At 42.6% G+C, this 23,229-nt stretch overlaps 1 protein-coding gene across 5 annotated transcripts in view; it reads left to right on the forward strand.

Annotated features, from left to right (window-relative positions):
• The window catches only part of EPHA3 (EPH receptor A3), a 203,397-nt gene that overhangs the window by 22,758 nt on the left and 157,410 nt on the right, over positions 1-23,229 (forward strand). For 4 of the 5 annotated variants that reach the window (XM_081859646.1, XM_081859647.1, XM_081859648.1 and 1 more), the window contains exon 2: positions 821-885. In XM_081859646.1, the coding sequence (XP_081715772.1) occupies positions 821-885 (65 nt within the window). Of the gene's footprint in view, positions 1-820; positions 886-5,946; positions 6,053-23,229 lie in introns of those variants that run through there. The other variant, XM_081859650.1, reaches the window with a different exon arrangement.

Raw genomic sequence — 23,229 nt, forward strand, 5'->3', positions numbered from 1 at the left:
GCTTTGTTTTGTTTATGGCATTACCTTTTGCTTCAAAAGCTCTGCTTTTCCTGTATCTCTGAAAGTTTCAACCCAAACAAACCGGTTCCTTTGTGGGAGGGAGCTACTTGGGGACCAGGAGGAACGTATTTCGCTTCAAGATGGGCTTTGCTTCCATCTCCCATAAGTGTTTGCCAGCATAGACAAATGATTGGAATGATGGAAGTTATAGTCCAGCAACATCTGGAGGACCACAGATTCTCTGGCCCTGTTGCAGATGGACCAGTTTGCTTGAAGTTTGCTTATGCCATCCAGTGCTATTTTTCTAGAAAAAGAGGTGCTGGAACTCACCATGAATGCCTCCTTTGTTCTCTTATAATGGCCATGGCGCCCACCTGAGAGGTGCCAGAACTGAGTTCAGGAGAGTTCTGACCGAAAAAAGCCCTGCATATGCCCACTCAATTACCTCACTTTGCGGAACAGACACTTTTACAATTGCCTCATATTGTTCTGCACTTTCAAGGAACTGATCCTTCAATGTCGCAGCACCGAGACTTTGGAACTCCTTTCCAACCGATGGCAGGCAGGCACCTTCACCATTCTGATTCTGGTACCAGCTAAAATTTGACATGAATGTTAATATATGCTTTTATTTTATAAATTCTGCTGGTTTTATTTTGGGGGGAAACAGGCTAACTTGTAACATTTGATTTTATTGGCCATTTTAATGTGTATTTTACATCAACTTTTCAGAGGTTTGAATGATTAATTCTGATTTTTTTTTTTAAATCGAGCAGAGGTAAACAAACTCATTCTTCCTCATTTTGTCTTCCTTTTGCAGTTAATCTGCTGGATTCGAAAGCAATTCAAGGAGAGCTGGGCTGGATCTCGTATCCATCACATGGGGTGAGTTGATGAGTGCAATGGAGCTGCTTAACCATTTTATTTGTCATCAGAGAACACCAGACCAGAGAGAAGACTCACAAGCTGTAGTTTGTGCTATTTCTTGCTTCTGCTTCAAAATGCAATCCATTTCTTAAGACAGAGGTGGGGAGCTTGTTCAGGTCCAGGGTTACATTTCCTCATGGGGGACCTTCTGGGGGTTGCACACCACAGGCAAAAATGGGTGGCTCGATGGACGTGACTGTTACCTTTGTACATGAGGCCACATTCCAGCCAGACAAAACTCAGAGGTTTCTACTCACACATCTTTCAATCCAGGCAAGTAAGAGACCTCACAGTTGAAGGACACAATCCAGTCAGGCAAAAGCCCATGAGGAGCAGAGACTATGAAGAGTCTGACTTGGGGTCTGGTTATTGTCTAGGGCAGGGGTAGTCAACCTTTTTATACCTACTGCCCACTAATGCATCTTTCTTGATGGTAACATTTCCTTACTGCCCACCAGTGCTCGATGGAAGGAGGATTCAGCTTGTGCCGTAGAACCCCCTACTGCCCACCTAGAATCCTGAAATGCCCACTAGTGGGCGCTAGGGACCAAGTTCATAACCCCTGGTCTAGGGAGAGCCTGGAAAGCCAGTTTGCAAGATCTGGATAGACAAATTTGGCACCTGGGCTTGAGATTCCCCAGCCTGTCTTAAAGCATGAACATTTAGGTATATATACATGTGTATACACACACACACACACACACACACAGAGAGAGAGAGAGAGAGAGAGAGAGAGAGAGAGAGAGAGAGAGACTGTGCATTTAAAATATGCACACTGCACCTTTCTGTACTATCAACACTTTACATAAATGGTTACTGTAGCTTTTGTTTTGCAATTGTCTATAGGATATGTATTTAAAAACCAACCAACCACTGTATACTTCCACACTTGATACTGAAATTACTGTGTGGAAGTTTATAGGGTTTTCATGGGGCGGTGGACATTGGAGGCAGGCTATGATCCATGAGTTGGAAAAGTGGAGATCACAGGACCCATCATGGACCATGGTCGTCCTCTGATGTTCACATGTTCAAAGTATGTGGAAAGCTATTCTATACGTCTGGATAGCTCAGTTGGTTAGAACATGGTTAGAGTGTGCCATAGTTGCATATTCAATCCCAGTATGGGACAGCTGCATATTCCTGCATTGCAGGGGGTTGTCCTAGATGATTCTCAGGGTCCCATCTAACTCTACAATTCTTTCATTCTTCGATGCTATGTGTACTGTTGCTCTATGAACATACCATTCTTCCACCTGTTGAGGGTCACTGAATGGGCAAGTGGCCTTCCTTGCATGGAAAGTCTCTGTCCATAGAAAGGCTGCATGGGATTTAGCTCAGTGGTAGAGCTATGTGTACAGGGGGGTCTCTGATTCAATGCCTGATGTCTCCAGGTGGGGCTGGGAGACAACCTTGTCGGACCACCTGTAGAGTGGCTGCCTGTCAGTGTAAGCAGTACTGAGCTATATAGGACGATGGGCTGATTTGGTAGAAGGCAGATTCCTGTGTGCATTCATTTATTCAATCTGATACATTTATATGCTGCTGAATCATTAGCATTTCTAAGCGGTGTACGTAAAACCAGGCCATGCAGAAAATGAAACGATAAAGCAATGAGCCATAAAACTAAATGCTGCCTTAAAGTGTTTGCTGGAACAAGAGCACCTTAGTCCAGTGCCTGAAGTTCAGCAAAGAGGGAGTGTGTCTAATCTTAGCTGGGATGGGATTCCACAGGCTTGGGCCAGCTACAGGGAATGCACGGCTTTGAGCTGTACATTGGCATGTATGCAGAACGCCTTCCCACTTGCTTAGAATTGCTGATAAAGTTGCTGGCAGGGCAACATGGGGGCCTACAACTTCCTCTGTGTCTTGCCTGAGTCCCCTTCCACCAACTGCACATCTTGAAGCAGCATGAATAGCTTTAAACACCAATAAAATTGCTGTAGTCTGGAAGGTGTACTATGATGCCCTTACCTGTAAGAAATAGCCACAGATCTATTCCCAGAAATTGCCTTGTGAATGGTTGCTGCTAACCATAATCCCATGTAGTAGGGTAGGAGAGCTGGGGGGGGGTGATCACATCTGGCAACCAATGTTCCCCTTTGGTTTCATGGGTAGACGAATCTAAAAAGCCCGGGACACAGTTTTTACGGCCCTCAAGCAGCTATGGTGGCTCATTTACCAGAAGGAATGTATTTAGCGTGAACTGAAAGTGTATGCTCAATTCTGACCAAAGTAAGCCTCCTGATGTATGTTTTGCTCTAGGAGGCTTAGTTTGGTCAGGATTTGGTCAGAGAGATTTCGTCACTTCCAGAGTTAATGCTAAATACATTCCTTCTGGTAAACTAGCCACCATAGCCACTAGAGGGCTGTGAAAAATTGTGCCATGGACTTTTTAGACCAGGGGTCAGCAAACTTTTTCAGTAGCGGGCCGGTCCACTGTCCCTCAGACCTTTTGGGGGCCGGACTATATTTTTTGGGGGGAAATTAACGAATTCCTATGCCCCACAAATAACCCAGAGATGCATTTTAAATAAAATGACACATTCTATTCATGTAAAAACACGCTGATTCCTGGACCGTCCGCAGGCCGGATTTAGTAGGCGATTGGGCCAGATCTGGCCCCCGGGCCATACTTTCCCTACGCATGTTTTAGACTCCTCTACCCATGTACTATATGAAACAAAAGGGGCAAATTTGTTTGCAACGGTGAAATATATTGGCATTATTTTCAGCTCTCCTACCCCACTAATGGTCTGTCAGTTGTGTTGCAGGGGGCAACAGCCAAAAAACTGAGAAGAAGGTGAGAGAGATGGGAAACCAACTTGACCACCAAAGGTTCCAGGTTCAGTTTCTGGTATCTCCAGTTAAAAAGACCAGGGAGCAAGTGACTAGAAAGACATCTGCTTGAGGCACTGGAAAGCTCTTTGTGGAGGATAAGCCAGTCAATGAGTGCTAGCCATGATGGCTCTATATTGCCTCCATGTTCAGAGATGACATGGATCTGAAAACCAGTTGCTGTGGAACACACGGGTATCCTGTTTATGGGCTTCTCATAGCGATCTGGGTGGCACCCCGAGAAACAGGATGCTGACTTTATATTCTGATTTAGCAGGACTTTTATTATGTTCCCCCCTTTTCTAGGTGGGCCATCGGGTACCAATTCAAATCATAGCACAGGCTGCACATGACGTTTGCCTATTTTTGCTGCTGCTGCTGCTTTTTTACTTTGTTCAATAGCTGCACAAACACAGCAGTTCAGCTCCAGTGAAAATTAATAGGTAATAGATTCGGAACATACCAAAGGCAGCTCCCCTCTTTGAAAACTCAGGATGAATGTAAGGAATGAGCTTGTGACCACAAGTTATGGTGAAGGCCACTGGCTTAGAGATGAGCTTAGAAGAGGATATACAGATTCAGGGACAAGGCATCTGTCAGTGGAACGTCCCTGTTGAAAGTAGCGTATCCGATGTCGGGGACAGATGATGAGGGGACGGGCAGTTGTTTATAAGCATCCTAGAGACATTTGTCTGGCCGCTTGATGGTCTGCTGCAAAGAGGGAAGTTCTTAACGCTAACTAGATTGTAGAACATGCTATTTCCAGAAGGTTAGTTGTCTCTGGTGTGATTAAGCTTTACAGTGTTCCTATGTGGTAATTGGCAGCAAGCATCTCTCTTCGGGGAACTGAAAGCTGATTGAAACGTTCAGCAGGGTTTGTAATGCAATTCCCCACAAGACTGTGCCACTTCAGAGTGCACTTGGGGGAGATCACTTCTTTTAAAGTACCACAGAGCAAAATATCCCTGCATGTGTTTTTCTAGTATATCACGTAAATTATCTAGGTGTTCCTTGGCATGAGGATCCATTCAAGCAAGTGATCCTGTGCAGGTTTTCTGAGGTGCAACAATAGTCCGATAACACTTTTCACCCAGATCATTGTAATTTAAGGAGCAATCCTAAACACTGGAAGCTGGCATAAATTATGTTAGTTTAAATGAAGCCTGCATAAAGCATGCCAGTTCTATAGCTTAGTCGTTAGGCTCTGGGAAGGGGAAATGCCACCTGAGTCAACATTGGTTCGGAGTGGAAAGAAGCCGCTGAAACTCAGAGAGCCAGCTCAGCTGGCAACTCCCTAGGAGTGGTGGCCACCTATTGACATGCATGGGAAAGATCCTAGGTGCCTTTATCAGATGTGTACAAACACATGTCATGTGGCACACAATTACAGCATGGGAATGCAAAGCAATGGGATGGACTGCGTATGGTGCCCACAGTAATGCTCACCATGGCAGCCAATCAGCATTCCGAGCACAGCACATGCCCCAGGCATGCCCACTACATGCCTTGCCAATCATGCAGCCAATTGCAGTGAGGGCTAGTGGTTACAGGAGCATCCCCGACCAGTGACCTACATCTCCTGGTGTCCAGTTTCCCTACAAAACAACTCCACCTCACATAGCACTAGAGGCTATGGCAAGAGTTAATTGTGGCAGTCAGATGACATATCTGCATTACAGGTTGGGTTCAGCAGTCACTTATTCTTCCCAAAGAACACTTGTTCTATATGGGGAAAGGAGAATACAGGGTACCCAGTACAAGATTCTTTTAGGGAAGCCATGACAGTGCAGAATGGTTACATGTTTGAGTGTAGATATGTGATATGAGGGGAAGGGTCAGTTTGGATAGGGGACAGTTGCCTGTGAGACAGAGGCCGCAATTGTCATCCCCTATCCCTATTCTTTATTAATTTCAAAAGTGAATGGGGCAAGAGATCAGTTTATAGTCCTTGTCAGAACTGTCTCATGAAACTCACCTCCTACATTTTTCCAACTCATCTCTTTTCTTGGGTAGCCTCCGACTAAGTATTGGTGTTATTTTGCAGGAGTCTAAGCTTTGCTGTTTTGACTCCTCTCTTGTTCTACTCTCCTGCTCTGCTGGACTCCCTTGTTGAGCTTCTCTTGCCTCAAAACGCCTAAAGCGGCAAGAGGCAAAGCAGCTGGCACAGGCTCGAAGCAGAGTATCGTGAGTGTTGTAAGAAACAGACGTGTCACATTAACCCATTAAGAAGACTCCTGTTGTCTCACGCAGCAGTTTGGTTAGACTCTGGAAGCCTGGGATGGTTTGGGTAAGTTTGATCTGTGCATGCTGTTCCTATCGACAGATTCTAATTTCTTTGGGGAACGGAGCTAAGAATAAATGTCTGGACCATACTGATTCTGTTATGGGATAATGAACTGTGTGTTTATACTGAGTTTGTTGCATCGAGGGAGGGAAAGAGGGAACAAATAGTCTGCTCTTATTGAATTTAATAGCAAAACACCCATGTTTTCATGAAGCAAAGCTGATCTGAGGGGGTGTCGTCTGGGTCTGAGTGAGCAATCTGACATTTTCAGGCACAATCATAGACTAGTGCTTGTTCTTCCACACTTGCATTCTTAAATAATTATTCAGCAGAGCGGAGAACCAAAAAAGAGGGAGACGGGAAAGGCAATATTTTCACAGTGGCTTTACATCTACTATATTAATTAAAACTCTGAGGGGATCTACATCTGTCTGAAACCCAGCTTAAAATATGAACTTAAACTTCAGAGGGAAAGCATTATAATAAAGATGTCACATCATATTGAAACATTGCTAATGGTGCTAAGGTGATTTACAAGCTAAAGTTAATAGAGCTACACTCAAAGCTGCATCTCACAAATGAGGGTGTTGGTATGAAGCCAGCCAAGTTCCAAGACACAGCAATATATTCCCATCACAACCCATAAGTGCCAATATTGCTGAGGTTGGTTACTTTAGTAAATATAAAAGGGCTGCTTTTTCTCCTCCCCCTTAGTAGGCACCCCATGAAAATTTGATGTGTTGATTTTATTTTAGATGCATACAAGGGGTTAATTCTAAAGTGGGGGAGACAGGTTTTGTTTGGCTTCGGCAGTGTTTTTTCGATGTTTTCCTTATGATTATCTGATCTGATTTGCAGCTATACAGAAATCCTGAATATTCATTTTGTGATTTACCTTCATTTGTGCTCTACTTGATAACTGTCTGATGTCAGCGTTTTTTAACCCTGGATTTATCATCACCTTCAAAGAATGCCATAGTCTCATTCTCTTCCCCCCGCCAACCATCCCACACATTCATAACATTAGCGTTTGTAACACAATGATCATCTGGTCAAGCTCATTCAAGTCAGCTGGGAGTTCAGGCTCCTCCAGAAAGCAGAGCAACAGAACTATTAAAGAGTGCAATAGCTACATTTACTTCTACTTGATTGCATAGTCCACAGAGATAATATTCTGCACCAACACCTGCATTTGTGCAATTTTCATGCTGTCAATCAATCAAAATTTGTGAAAGGGTCTGGGAAATGAGAGCCACTTAGTCTTTGCTGAGCATATTATTGATATGCTGATTAAGCATAACGCAACTGATTATTAACCGCAATTCACATAAATTGCAGCAGTACAGATGTGGAATGGTGGGGGAATCAAGTCTCTTCAATCAATAATACAGATCTGAGCACACCCATACAGGATAGGGGGAAAACCCACTAGAGTGGAAACTACAACCTATGTGAAAAGTTGCCTTGTTTCCAGGATGCACCAGGGCTCCATATGCATTTCAAAGGAGACCAGCTAACCTCCTCTATTGAAGTGAATGGGGAAGCCAGATGCACATCAGTTCCACAAGAGCTCTGTGTCTATAGTAGAGCATATAGAGTTTTAGTTTGGGTACATGGCATTTTAATTTTGTTTTCGCAAGGGTCATCACCCTTAGGCCAGGCCTGAACTTCCCATAGCTTCCATTTAATAACAGAAGCAGGTTGGAAAAGGGACCATAAGACCCTTTTTAAGGATGCATCTGAATGATATGTACAAATGACTGGTGGCTTTAACCCTGAGGATGCTTTACAAAATGAGACCAGTAATTGATTAGGCTAGCTTTGAATTGCCGGCACTAGATACTGTGAGTATGCCAACAGAAACCCAGATGTGAGTGCGGTTCTGCAAGACTGTATATCCATGTGCATATGAACTGTCTAGTGGGATTCTGAACAAAATAAAAAAATTCCTTCCAGTAGCACCTTAAAGACCAACTGAGTTAGTTCTAGGTATGAGCTTTCGTGTGCATGCACACTTCTTCAGTGGGATTCTGAGTTTTGCTCTGATCCTGCGGGTGAGCAGACAAGCCAAGTCAATTGTCACTGCACCAAAGAAAGCACCAAATGAGCCTTTTGAACTTCTGCCTCCAGTCTATCTTCCATATGACACATCCCCTTTTGGAGATCTGGAGTGTCTTGAAGGCCATCTTTTTGGCTGGAGAACAGGCGCTTCTCCTGTGCTTCACTGTCTCTCACCTGGTACACCACCTGTGCTATTGAACTGGCAAGGTAGTATGGGAGGACACTCAGCTCCTTGGGTGCAGAGGAAAGGCATCTGTGATGGTCCTCCCTGCCAGGTTCAGGTCAGGGGTCCCATGATGGCTAGTATCAGGTTCAGAGCTAGAAACTCAGTCCACCTCCGCAGCTGATGTCCTCTGATGATGTCCCATTTACTGCTTGACTCCAGGGTTGTAACAATGCCATTGGTCCCACACAATACAACCCCCCCCGTCTCTCAGTATAAGTGGGAATGTATCTATTCTTGTAGTTGCATGGCCTGTCTTGTATTTTGTGATAGCTCAGTTGGTAGAGCATGAGACTCTTAATCTCAGGGCTGTGGGTTTCAGCTCCACATTGGTCGAAAGATTCCTGCAAAAGATTTATACGATCTGAAAAGAAAACAGCTTATACATCTTTTGAGATGCTTTTGTAAAAATAATGTGATGTATATCTCATTATGAGAAGCCCAGAAATTCTCTGAAACACCCTCCTTGGCTTCTGATTTGTCTGAAGCTGTTTCACACCCCTAGTATGCCTACACAGCTGCACACAAGCACAAACTTACTAATGTATTGTTGTCAAGCATAGCAAAAATGGAATGCAAGTTGCCACATATCTGTCCTTAAGACTGTGATCCTTTACTCCCAGGTAAGTAGGGTAAGGATAATTGCCTTAGTCTTTAAATGTTAAGAAGGTTTCCCCTCTATCTTCATCTTTTCTTGCACCTAGTTGTGTTGTTTTGCACTCTGTGTATCACTAATAGACCCTGAGATATGTAGCCAGAATATTCCTTATGCATACTAAATACTGAGATGTCTTTGGGGTGGGTTTTTTTTTTTAGCATTAAAATAAATAAATAATTGGAGTGAATAGATGTGTCTATCTGCTTTCCCATTAAATTGTCTTAAATCCAAGCACTTGAGCTTAACCAAGTTGTGGCTGAAACGAATTACAGTATCTAAAATCTCTTTGATCCCGCTTGGCAATCATATTTCCTTTTCTTGCCAAGAGCTTGTATGGAGTAAAAATGGGGGAACATGTTTATATAAAAGTGAAGTGTTACACATAAGAAAGAAGTACCAAGCCCGCAAGTATAAAATGGGGAATAGCTGGCTGGCTAAAGAGGATGGGGAGGAGTTGCAGTTTTGGAAAACAAACACGCATATGAGGCAGTAACATATTGTGCTAACCAAAATGACATAACCCAAGCATTAATATGATCTCATTTTGAGTTCTGTGCTCCAGGCTGAAGGCCACATGTAAGGAACCGTTTCATAAATGGTAAAAGCTTTCAAGAGGACTGAGGATGAGAAGAGGTACAGAAGGCAAGAGCATTGGAGGGGAAGCTGAAGGATGTGGTCGTGTTTAGGCTACAGACTGAAAGCATTTCCACAGCTCCCCCTTTTTATTGATGGTATCCAAATGAGGAAACATCCCTCCCTCTCTCTCTCTTTCTCACACCCACAGCCACCCAAACACCACCCTTTATGCGTGTGGTGACGTTTGTATTTCTGGAACCACTAAGAACATAATAATTCCCTTGCTGGATCAGAACCAAGATAAATTCAGTCCAGTATTTAATTTCTGACAGCAGACACATGGGTGTCTGGAAAACTCAAAAGGAGGGTCTTGGGCTTATGTTAGTGCAGCAGAAACAGTAGCATGTTTCTACCCTGTTCACTGCTTCTTTCATGCCTAGTCTTCTGTTTTCTCCTCTATGTTGAGTAATTATATTGTATGCCCCTCTGGGCAGAAACCTATATTCTTGGAACACGGCTAAGTGCTATTTAACAATCACAGTGGTGGTCGTTCCTTCTTTTGAAAAAAGCATCTAAGCTCACATGACAAGGCCTTTGTGCTTTGAGTGAAGGTGGCAAGAGTGGATATGGTTTGTAGGTATAGACAGGATTGCCATTTTGTGGATTTTTTTTAAAAAAGAATACATGTTGGTGTTTTGCAGTGCTTACACTTTCAGTTTATTTTAGCATAATTTTTATATATTTTGTTAGCCATTATGAAACCACAGGATGTGGTCACATCTCTGAGCACTTCAGAATAGTGCAAGAAGCAAAGAATTTAAATTGCTGGTAGGTGCAAAATAGATGTCATCCGTATGGGAAGTTGGTTCAGTGGTGAAGTATGTAAGCTCTCCTGGTCGTGAGATATTATCCTTCCTTGGATGAATATGTTAATGGGCATCCATGAAAAATCACTTTAGGAATTAGGCATGCTCTTAAAGCAAGGCCCTTCCCCATTAAAAAAAATAAATATTATTATTTTATTTTTAAAAATAAAATGGCAAGCAATCAGGAAAGGACAACAGATTTCCAGATGAGAAGAACTTGTGCATAGGAAGCAGTACTATGAGACCATAAATTGGAATATGTAAAAGTTTGGCAACGACAACAGTAATTCTCTCGCACCCCAAACATAAAACACTGCAAGGATGAATGAAACAGTTTTGCAGCCGCTACTGATATTGCTGTGCGCCCATTCCAAGGAAGTGCTCCAGTGTTTTGTTTCATTGTGGGCCACTGTAGCCAAACTGGTCCTCAATGAAAGATTCTCCCCATGAATTTTTTTCATGAGCTGCATCAAGTGCAACACAACCCACTGAAATTTCTGGTCTAAGGGACTGCACACATGCCAATGCAGTCTGCAAAACACAACTCAACCCCTCCTCCTGTGAGCCTGCTTTTTGAAAATGGCAACTCTATAAATTCAACCAGATTGTGATATTTGTACCTAGTTTTGGTTTTTAAATTGATAATAACTCAAAGTAACGTAGTATAAAATATCAGTTTTGTTCCAATGTAAACCACTCTTCCTCTAGTAATCATTGCCCTCTTTTCATATTTTGAATATTTGCCCCCTGCCTGCCCCCCGCCCGTCCCAGTTTATGGCAGCACTCTTTCAGACATTTGCAGCTCTGCTGTTTAAAATAATTAAAGCCACCACCGACCTAAGAAGTGCAGTTAAGAACATAGCAAGTACGCTGCCATTTCACATTTGAGGGGAGGGGGTAGCACTGAAAGACCATCTTATTTAATTACATATATAATCAATCATTCTGCCATTTGCAAAATAACTTGTTGCAGATTGCGTATCATTTTTCTGTGGTTTTCAGCAATGTACTTTTCAGCTCCCATTCTGAGGCCTAAATAAAGATTTTATTTAGAACTTGTACTACGTATGTTTCAGCTTCCCATTTTCCCTTTTAACTTCGATGGTTAGAAACAGTATCATTTCCCTTGTGGGTAGGCATTTTATTTCTGTCAGTCTCTCAGTATAAATGCAGACCATTTGTGGAAAGTTATCAGAGATGAGATCACATTGGAAGTTCCCTCCCTCCCACCCACCCCTCCACCGAATTCTCTGAAGAAAAGCTTGACTGTCATTTCTGAGTTTCCCACTGTTCTCTTATGCTGAATTTATTTACATAAAATAACATGGAACAAAATGGTGATGCTTGCCTGAAAATCCTGGTTGAATAGCATCTTGAATGCAAATATCACCCACTTTTATTATATAGTATTTAGCAGTCAGGAGGCCTTCGCAGTAAGTGCATAATACAATACATATGAACAACTGGCTGTAAATTTCTGCTTAAGACTTTTCTAAACTTTGCACCATCTGACACTCCTCTGATTCTACTTTTTAGAGCAAATGGAGCTCCAAAAATAACTGAAGAGATTAGTTTTGAGGTTGCCCTGATAGGTTTAATGTGAAGGGTGTTCATGCATTACTTTAAATGAGTGTACAGTTTGTATACATGTGTACACAAATTTGTTGAGAGGTACGAATCAGCTAGTTCATATGTACACTTGTAGAAACAGCCTGTGCCTGTGTTTGGTGTAACCCGTGAACAACTCTGAAATGCTTTTTACCTCCTGCTGTTTCTGCATCTTTGAGATGCTAAAGAAAGCTTTTATTGTGAAAGGTTCTCATTTATTAAGGACTGGTGTTGCTTACCTTCTTAGAGTAGGAAATGCTCCTGACTAGCTTTTGGAAGAAGAACTCCAATGCTTTAGTGTGTGAGACCAGGAGGATGTTTAGTTTTGCAAAAGTGAGATGGACCACTTAGCTCCTGTACTTCCAGCACAGTAAATGGACACCCCATCTGCCCTGTGAAAGTTCAGAGGTTTTCTGTTGTTTGTGAACTTGGCAGAACAAACAGTACCACTTTCGCAGAGAGCAAAGACTTTAGTTCAGAACAGTGTTCTGAACTGTGCTCCTTTTCAGGAATCATGTTAAGGCGAGTCAAAAGTATACTAATTAAGGTCATAGGTACCACCATTACTGTTGATGCCAGGGTAGAGAAGACTGTCCATGAAAACATGCTAAACATTCAGTTCCCCCAGGCACCCATGCTTTCAGAAGCCAAAAGAGATGGCTCGTTCTTTCTGGTTTTGTGTGCTCATCTCTATGGTTGCTGCTGTGAGTAGATGCACTGATGTGCAGAAAATTTCAACTGCTGTTGCCTAAGGGAACACTTCACAAGGTTTGATGGGGCCATGAAGGGCTGGAGCAGACATCTAGCTACAGCTTTTGTAGCTGCAGCTTTTGAAACGGAAAACCCAGTTGGGAGTTACAGCTGTTCAAATATTTTTAGCAGCAACATATTCCAAAGGGTATGCTGTCTGTCACTGCTGTCCCTTACCTTTGTGGAGATGTGATGGACAGCAACCTTGTGCTCACTGATTCTGAGACCGCTTACCAACAGAAAAGTGTCTAGGCCTTTCGCAGATCCCAGAATGCAACATTCCAGATTGCTTCACAAGTATTTGCTTCTGCCATAGTCAGGGTATTAACTGTGCCATGACCAGTGCTGTTGTTAAGTGGAATGACAGGCACTTTGTTTGAGGTGTCAGGGAAAGGTAGTAAAATACTATTACTGCATTTTTACTTCCAGGAATGGGGAAAGGTGCTTGTGGGATTTTTCTGCCTTAGATGCCAAAATAATTTGGCTTGCTTGAGGGTATTTGATGTACAAGGGGGTATTTGATATTCTGCGTCCAACTGCAAAAAGTCTTCTTTCTTGGGCTGTCTTTGGGTCCTGCTTACATAGTAGTATTTTTTATTATTATTATTATTTAGCTCAATCTATTTATGAATTGCTTCCTACAAAATATGTCAAAGAGGTTTTACAATGAAAGCTCTAATAATAAATCAGTTTCAGATATTTAAAACAATGTCAGATTCAATACAGATACAGGCTCAGGTACAAAGGCTTGTAGGAAAAGGAAGGTGTTCAATAGGCGCTGAAAAGGCAATAGAGATGGCACTAGTTTGATATGCAGTGGGAGCCCAAAAGGTAGGGTCTTTCATAAGTCAAAGCCCATTTGTATATCATGTGGAATGGGCCTCCTGATGAGATGTTACCCCTCTCCCACAGAGCGCCATAAAACATCCCTATACTAAGCATGTCTTCAGAAATCTGTCAAAATGAATTCAGTGGACTTAGTTTCCAGTAAGTGCATACTTAGAAGTGAAGACTAATGAGAAATCAGTGCCAAAGAGAAAGGCAGTTGGGCTGGGCACTTCATAGAGTAAGAATTGCCCCAAATGACTCCGGCGTACTTTTTCAGTTTGCACATCCCACCAGATTTTATCTACCCCTCACTGGTTCACATGCCCTGCAATGGTTTCTTTTTATAATTCTGTTTTGTTGTAAAAATTCAAGGAAACCCATAATTAAAGCTACCCTGCTACAGGGAGCACAAGCTGCCAGATTAGGGGTCAGTTCTTGCTAATCTCCCCCCCCCACACACCTGAACCGAACAGAACCTTCTAGGAGGAAGCTGCTACCTGGTGTTTCAGGGGGGCTTTGCTGAATGGGGATTATCTGTGATTAAATATTAGGAAAGATTTGGTCCAAGGCAAAGGATATTGCTGAATAGATGTATTTTATTCTGTGAACCACCCTGAGATCTTGTGATGAAGGACAGTATATAAATTAAATAAATAAAATGCAGCACCACTAGTGCCCACTAAGAAACCAGTGCAGTTTTGAAAGTGGTTAAAATAAGTACAGTGGTAATTCAGGTTAAGAACTTAATTCATTCTAGAGGTCCGTTCTTAACCTGAAACTGTTCTTAACCTGAGGTACCACTTTAGCTAATGGGGCCTCCCGCTGCCGCCGCGCAGTTTCTGTTCTCATCCTGAAGCAAAGTTCTTAACCCAAGGTACTATTTCTGGGTTAGTGGAGTCTGTAACCTGAAGTGTCTGTAACCTGAAGCGTCTGTAACCCAAGGTATCACTGTACAGCTTTGAAAGGCTGAGTCTGCCATCTTGATCCAGAATGGTGTTCCACGGTATCCAACCTTTGACAGAAATCTGCTTGTCCATCTCTGGTGCCATCATGCAAAATTTGCTTATGGTATCTTAAGACTGCTGGAATGAACAAGTCTTTGTCATGCACTGAAATTAAGCAAGGAGGGCATGAGTCCCATCTAAGTCAGGGGGGAATTCCACAGGCTTGAGCGCATGGCATTGAATGTATGACTTATGGTAGTTTCAAATGGTGCATCTGAGCCATGGGAGAGCACCAACCAAGACTTCCCCAAAGATATCAGTGATAAGGCAGGACCATAAGGTAAGGTTACCAGACGTTCCCGTTTCCTTGATTTACAAATCAGTCCCCCGACAAAATCCATTGAAGTTGAAAAGTGTCCCCGGATTCATTGAAAAGAAACCTGGTAACCTTACTATAAGGAATCTCACAATTCTTAGGATATCCTGGACCCAAGTTGCTAATGACCTTGTACATTAATACAACAAACTTGAACCTGGCCCAGCAACATACGGGCAGCCAGAAGTGCTGTTGGGATCCAACTTTTTAATTTTGCTTGCAGCTAATTGACAAGGAACAGGGCCTGAGCAGCACTGAAGAGCTCGTGTATGGAAGCACCCCTTTCTCTCAGTTACTTTTACAACATGCTGAGGATCTGTCTGGGAAGAGTAGTATTTTCAAGGTCCCCATGGGTGATGTGACATAGAGCGAAAGGGTATCAGAGTAGAATTCCAAAATAAACCAAGGTAAGCTTTCTCTACAGAAAGCTTACTCCTTTATCATATTGCTTCTTAGGGTTGTGGGAGCCAAAGGAGCAATTTATTATGCCAAGCTCCACTTTAGCTATAAAGAATAATATTCAACAGCAAGTTGAAATGTGCCCTTGAAGGGCCATGGCCAATTATATACATGTAGGAAAACATTTGACAGGTTGCTACACTCTGCATTCACACACACACACACACACACACACACTCCAGAATGAGATGAATGCACTAAAAGATTGCTTGCTGTTTTTAATTATACAAGGCCCTTTGATTGAACAGCACCTTTTCTGAATTTGGAAAAAATATATATTTTTATAGGGCTGGTCAAATCGAAGTTCAGTAATGTAATATTGAAGTGGATCCTTGGTCCTTCTGAATGGTCACTGGGGAAAGGCTGCCTTTTTTTTCCAGTGTATGCAAAATTTCTGCATAATTGTGCCTGACATGTTTGGAAGTAGCTTTTTTAAAACCACATGTATTGGAACTGGTAAGGGAAGGTATTTACAAACATAGGTAAAATGTGATTCGGGTGTTTGTTTAGCCTGGTTTAGTAGTTGAGTTAAAGGCATCCCTTTTAATTAATGTAAACAAGTTTGGTATGTCGTCGTAGTGCATTGTGCGTAGGAAACTAGTTCATTTGGTCAGTTTGGGCCTGGTTCTCATCTGTCTGCCTATTCGTCATTTATCAAAAGTGATGGCTCCACACAATCTGATTTTCTTGGGCATTTTTTGGTAAACCTAAGGCAGGATTTTCTGTAATTAAACATTCACGTGGTTCCTTTTATGCTCAAGGACAAGATATTTAACCAGCTAACAATCAAAACATATCCTGCCCCTCATTTTCTTTGTGCTAGAAAACCCTCAAACAGCTGCGCTCATCCTGTTAAATTTTAGCTAATTCTTTTCTCCTGGTGTTTCGTTATTTCAAAGGAGTGAAGAAGGGCTAGTATTTAGGACACAACTGAAGAAAAAGTTTGCTCCAAGGCTGATGTGATTGTCTGTGAATGGATGTAGGTTTAGTTCCAAGTTCATATGAATCTGCTTAGCTTGGAGTGCAGCCTGACACTGTGATCCCACTTCTTCCTCTCTCTGAAAATTATCTGTGTATTCTGTGTTGTACATGGGTGTACTTAGCTTCCTGTGCTCTGATGATTCTACCTTTATACTGAGTGAGTGTCCATGCAGTTCAGCATTGTCTACACCAGGCATGGGGAACCTGTGACCCACCAGCTGTTGCTGGACCGCAAATGCCATCATCCCTGACCATTGGCCATGTTGGCTAGGATTGATGGGAACTCAAAACATCTTGAAGGACCACAGGTTTCTTCTTCCTCCTCTACAATAATTGAATCCACACTCCAGAATTCCAAATACGAGTCATTACTAGCTCTGCCTGGAGATACAAGGGGTTTAAATTGAGGTGAAGCCTTCTACATTCAAACCACATTTAAACTAAATTCTCATTCATAACTACTCTGACATCTTTCTCTAATCAACTTCTCCATTAATGCATTCAATGCAAATCTTACTGTACATCCAGTATTTGAGACTGTCTCTACAACCAATGCTGATAAGTGTCAGAGTTCAATGTACCCATCTAAGAATTTTGGATCAGGACTCTTTTAAATGTATTTAACTATTAAGAATCAATCTCAACAAAAAGAAAAAGGAAGAAAACAAAAATGGGAAAGAGGCATAGAAAATCTATAAATAGTAAATTATATAGTATTTCGTAGTGCATTCATCAGCATTATTTGAGTGGCAGTTATCTAATGATAAAAAACTTAGATATTCAAGTAAGTTTGGAGCAGGGATGATTATTAATAAACTAAATGCTTCCTTTATTAGGTAATGAAAGTGATATAATGTTTATATCATATTTGTATTCAGTCCTTTCTCCAGGGATATTTGCGGGGGGGGACACATACAATTTTAAATTTATTTAACAAAACTTTTATACCACTTAATCAAAATAGAAACATCTTAAATTACTTTACATAAAATAATGTAAAATATTTGCGTGGACAGGTGGAGTCCCCAGATCCCGCGCGGACCCCCCCCCCCCGTCATGTGGAATAATGACTCAAGACAACGTGCTATGGGATTAAATTGGCCACAACTTTATTAAATTTCAAATGTGGGTAGACCTTGGCTCAGGCATTGGGCGTTCTCCCTCCCCAGTCCCCAGCCGGGGACCTAGGGAGCATCAGGGTTATCCAGTGTGTGGGGGGGGGATGGGCCGGCTCTGGAGAACATATGTTCAAGCAGAGATAGCCGCCCCCGTTACGCTGCCACCGCAGGGGAAAGCAATGACGACCTTTCGGCGTACAGTCAAAGCCTCCCTTCAGAAACCCCTTTAACGGGGAACCCTGGTATCGCTGCCACAAAGAGGAAGATGGACTAAAGGATTCCGCCCAAGGCCTGATACCGCCAAAGTTGTGACGTTTTGCTACGGGAAAGGCGAAACCTGCCAATGCAGGGAAATTCCTTTCCGGCCCTTTAACAGCGACCTTAACGTAGCAGCACCCGCATACCTGTGAAGAAAAGTTAACCTGCAAAATAAGACATTAACTGAGGGTGGGTAGGGTGGGAGAAGCTCTGGAGCCAAGTGAGGATTTCCAGGTAAGATCCTCCCGCTATTGTGTGGGCAGGTAATCCCTCCCCTACCTGGCCTGGTCTCCTTGGCAACGCTTCCCCCAGGTGGGATTGGACAACTGACTTAGGTAGGCGGAGACCTCCAGGTATCCCACCTGAGGGAAGGCAAAGCCAAGCCTATGCTGTTGGAGCCTCTCCAGATCTAGGGGCTGCACGCGTCCACGCAAAGGGCGCCCCCCCCCCCGTTTTAGGCGGGGAGCGGTCATTATCAAAAGATATAGATATGAACAACAAAAAATGAAAAGTTGGCCTTTGGTGGTGGCAAATACTAGAATAAAGGATTGCCTCCTTGCAGGTGCAGAATGAACATTATGTGGCACTTGCAAAATTTCAGATTCCATTAATCAAAGAGGTTGAAGGCGCACATGTAGGGTAAGGCTTCATGTAAGCTGGTCTCAAGCTGTCGAGGGCTCTATGTATCACCAGTAGCACCTTGAACAAATGCTTCGCCAGTTAGAACTATGAGCAGAGGTGGAATGTGCTGACAGGATCACACTTCTTCAGTTTCTGGAGCAGCTGCAAGAGAAGCGCAACATAGAACACATTGTAATAATTCATTCTTGAAGGTACCAGATCCAGGGGTACCGTGACAAAACTGGACCCAGAAGCACCCGTAGACTTTGTTCAGGTTCTGTCAGAAGGGAGTCCCTATCCAGTGAAAGTAATTGGCCAATTTCTTGGAGAGGGGAGCCATTCACCCACAGTGCCACCATCTTACCAGAATTCAAGCTCATATTATTTTCCTTCATCTGACCACCATTGCATCTAGACATGCGTGCAGGGCCTACAGAGGGGTTGCATTGTCACAGCATGAAAGAAAACATACTAGGTCATGTTGGGATTTCATTCCTCCCATTGCAGGATGTGAGATTTGTTTTCATCACATGTCTGTGTTGACATTCCATACCGTTGGAGTCATGAGAATGGAAGTTTCAGTTACACTGTTCCGTTGTGTTGTACTATCGCTTTTCCACTCTCTCAGAGATGAAGAAGGAGAGAGCAGCCATGATTTCTTTTCTTCTGTTTTGTACATAATAAAGTAGCTTAGAAATCCACACCTCCAATGCCTAGCTTCTGCTTGGACTCTGCTATTGTAATGTGTGCACATATCTTTGACTATGTGTCACAAAAGTGGATCGGGAAAGAAGTGTGATGAATCATCCCAAGGGTCGCTTGTGGGGGAGAACGTAGCTGCCTGGCGTTCTCCAGTTGGTGCAAGAAGCCCAGTGAGGTCTCTCTCCATGTACCCAGGCACCAACAGGTCAAGCCAGAGGTCCATATACTCCAGCCCTTTCTTTTCAGCAGTGGCTAACAGGATGTCACTGGGGAATTACTAGCTGAGCAAACAGACAACATCCCACCACCTGAGCTGATGTTCACCTGCGATTCATAGGCATATTCCCTTTAAACATGGCCATTCCATTTAGTTCATCATGGATAACAGGCACTGGTAGACTTATCCTTCATAAAGTCTATCCCTTTTTCAAAGCCAACTAAACTAGTTTTATTTTAATCTTGCAGCAAGGATAAGAGTTGGCAGAATGCCTAAGACTAGAAATCCATAGCCAACCCCATTGTTATCTCCAGACCCAGTCCTGTGGCCATTGCACAATACTTGTTCTCCATACTGTTCATGGGTCTGAGTACAATTCCAAAACAAGGACTACATTTTTAAATAGAAAATTGATATAGGACCAAAATGGCAGTTGAAAGAAAAGGCAAAGAGGGAATTAAGTGGCCTGAGATAATTTATTTGGCTTGGTTTGCTGTAATGGCAATTTCTGTAACAGTAAGGATGAACATGGAAGTACAAAAAGCCATCTATGATTAATAGAATAAGCAACATAAAAGACAATGGGTGATTGCAAAGGTTACAAGATGGTTAATAAGATTATTAAAGTTGTTAATAAAGGAAGAGTGTGGAAAAGGTCATAATAAAGAGTGAGAGTATTAAATTACTAGAGGAAGCCCTGGTCAGTGAAGGAAATGATGTAGCTCTGGAAGTGGCAAGAATTATTTAAAGCCTATAAAATATTGCTTCAAAAAAAATCAAATTATTTGACTCTGAGCTTTTCTAGTGCTTTGGGGACGAAGGTGACTGTGGAAATAGTTTCTTGGAAGAAGAGGCAATGTAAAGAAAGAAAGATGCTTCTGTATTATAGTCAAAACAAAATAAAAAAAATCCTTCCAGTAGCACCTTAAAGACCAACTGAGTTAGTTCTAGGTATGAGCTTTCGTGTGCATGCACACTTCTTCAGAAGAAGTTCTGAAGAAGTGTGCATGCACACGAAAGCTCATACCTAGAACTAACTCAGTTGGTCTTTAAGGTGCTACTGGAAGGATTTTTTTTATTTTGTTTTGACCATAGCAGACCAACACGGCTACCTATCTGTATCTGTATTATAGGCTAGCTTAATATGAATCAATTTGCATTTACAAGTTGGTATTTACCTTGTGCTAGGACGTGGGTGGTGCTGTGGTCTAAACCACGGAAGCTCTTGGGCTTGCCGATCAGAAGGTCGGTGGTTCAAATCCCCATGATGGGGTGAGCTCCCAGTGCTCTGTCCCAGTGCCTGCCAACCTAGCAGTTCGAAAGCACACCAAAAGTGCAAGTAGATAAATACCGTAGGTACTGCTCTGGTGGGAAGGTAAACAGCGTTCCTGTGCGCTGCTCTGGTTCGGTGTTCCGTTGCACCAGAAGTGGCTTAGTCATGCTGGCCACATGACCTGGAAAAACTGTCTGCGGACAAACGCCGACTCCCTCAGCCTGTAAAGTGAGATGAGTCCCGCAACCCCAGAATTGTCCACAACTGGACTTAACTGTCAGGGGTCCTTTACCTTTTTATTTACCTTGTGCAAGAAAAGGGAGCAGGCAAATGTTGCAACAGCTGTGGCACTGCATCACAAAATATAGGTCTGGCAGCACAAGTTTTTTCAAAGCACTGGTTTAAGAAGCCAGAAGTGGATTTGGAAGCCAAGGGAACTCTGGATTCATACCAGCCTCGCCTTCCATTACATGTTATGTTCATCATGAAGCCAGCACTCCCTTTTACATCTGAACACATTAACGTCACTTAGAAAACAGGAAATTAGGCCAGGCTCATATTTTGAACCAGACCAATGTTAATACAACAAAAGAAAGTATCAAACTCTGGCAAAACTGAGGGTAATTTACATTAAGCTTACAAGATGGATCGTTTTTATCGATATTAAGTTTGTAGTGATTAATGATGCTCCCATGAATAACAAATTAATTTAATAACTATTGATTCTGTACTGTTAATACATTGAACTGTTGTGTGCACTCACCCCTCCCCCAGGTTGGATTTATTAGTCATCTTTTCCAATGCCAGGGTAAAGTTTATATAGCTTTCAATCCAAAGTATACAGTTGGAGACAAAGAACTGTGAATGATGGCAATAGCCACACGTGCTGGTGCAAGAAAGCTTAAGAGTTAACAGAGTGCTGTATGTCACAGGCTTCTCTTCTTAGGCAAAAAGCTTTTGACAATTTGTCTCATTAGTTTTTATTCTACCTTACGATTTTTTAAAATCAATTTTCAGAAAATAAAACCTAAAATCATAATATTTCCATCTGCACCTGCTTAATCACTGACTGGCCCGTATTGAGTGGGAAAGTCTGAATGGAGCATGTAGGCACATTTGGTTCAGGGTTCCTAACTGTAGGGAGCGTTCTAAGTATGTTCATCTGAACATGCTTACAAACCCTTTCCCAGCATTCCTCCTCAATGTGAGACAGTTGGTGGTGGAGGAAGCTGTGGCAGGGACAATGAAGAAAGGACTGGTGCATCCCTGCACACTTTATGCTCTCACACATGGGATGGCCCCTGACATCCCAGACTGCTGTTTATTGCAGGTAATTTGTATTGGGCTACAAAGCTATGAACAGCTTATGCATACCTCTTTTTGGTGTGATTTCTAGAGATATTACTATTGCACCCTGAAAGTCAGAAACACAGTCTGCTTCACTGCCTCACTTTCAGTGTCTGAAATGACTGTGTAAATGTTTTGTAATGTTCGTAGTTGTATGCATCATAGCGAATAGAGCTGTGATTAGCTGTGTGTTTGCAGACATTTAGAAGATCAGAAAAGTCACCTGTACAGTATAGCATTGGGTTCCCATGAACATGAGGTGTGCTATAAGCAACAGACAGCCTTGTGCTGTGAGCTGACTTTCAGTTGATCTCAGGAAGGCGGCTCTGCTGTTCCATATAAAGCCCTGACCCAGAAGCCCGTTTGTGGGGAATCCAGTGCTAAATCGTTTGTAAATTACCAGCTTCTGGGTGAGAGATTTGTACATAGCAGAGCAGCTGTGATCTATTGAAAGTCAGCCCTGGACAATATAGTGTGTGAACATTACAAGCACATTCAATATTACATAGTACCTGACATCCCTCTTGCCACGAAGAGCAGTGCAGCATACAAACAAACCTCAAATAATGTTTTAATATTTCAGTTACAGTATTTGCTTTTTAGTGGTCTGATTAATGTACACAGTGAGGAAAAAGCGGGGCAGTGAATAAGCTCTTCATCTGTAAAAAAGTTTGGGTTGTAGAGGAGAGCATCCATCATGATAAGAGTCAGTTTGCACTGAATGAAAAGTGAAACATTTGAGAAAGGTTGGTATCAAAGGAACTGCTGCTGTTGATGCTGGACTCCTTGAAGAAATAATGCGTGCTTGGCAATCTGAAGACAAGTGGGGGATAATGAGGTGGCGGCTGCCATTTTAAATTCCCAGTGAAAATACTTTGTGGTAATTAAAGAAACTGGTGATGGTTACAGCCTCCTCACCCTTCCCTTCTTTTTTTTAGCACCTGGTTTCATGGCAATGTCTACCCATAGTATACTTGCAGGGTGACGGGGGGGGGGTGTCTGGGAGCCCTGGAACTGGGGAATGACGCCCAAAGGACATCCTATCCAGGGCCCATTCAAATGGAATGTATCTGCCTTATTATGGTTCTTAAAGCCCCCATGCAAATACTTATAATTTATTCATTATATTTTTATCTCACTTTTTCCTCCAAGAAGAGTAATTATGAAATATTTATAAAAAGCTAAAGGTAAAGGGCCCCTGGACCAGTCAAAGGCAACTATGGGGTTGCGGTGCTCATCTCTCTTTCAGGCCGAGGGAGCTGGCATTTGTCCACAGACAGCTTTCCAGGTCGTGGGCAGCATAACTGAACCGCT

The sequence above is a fragment of the Podarcis erhardii genome, assembly GCF_964252035.2.
Source record: "Podarcis erhardii genome assembly, chromosome: 4".
Classification (NCBI taxonomy): domain Eukaryota; kingdom Metazoa; phylum Chordata; class Lepidosauria; order Squamata; family Lacertidae; genus Podarcis; species Podarcis erhardii.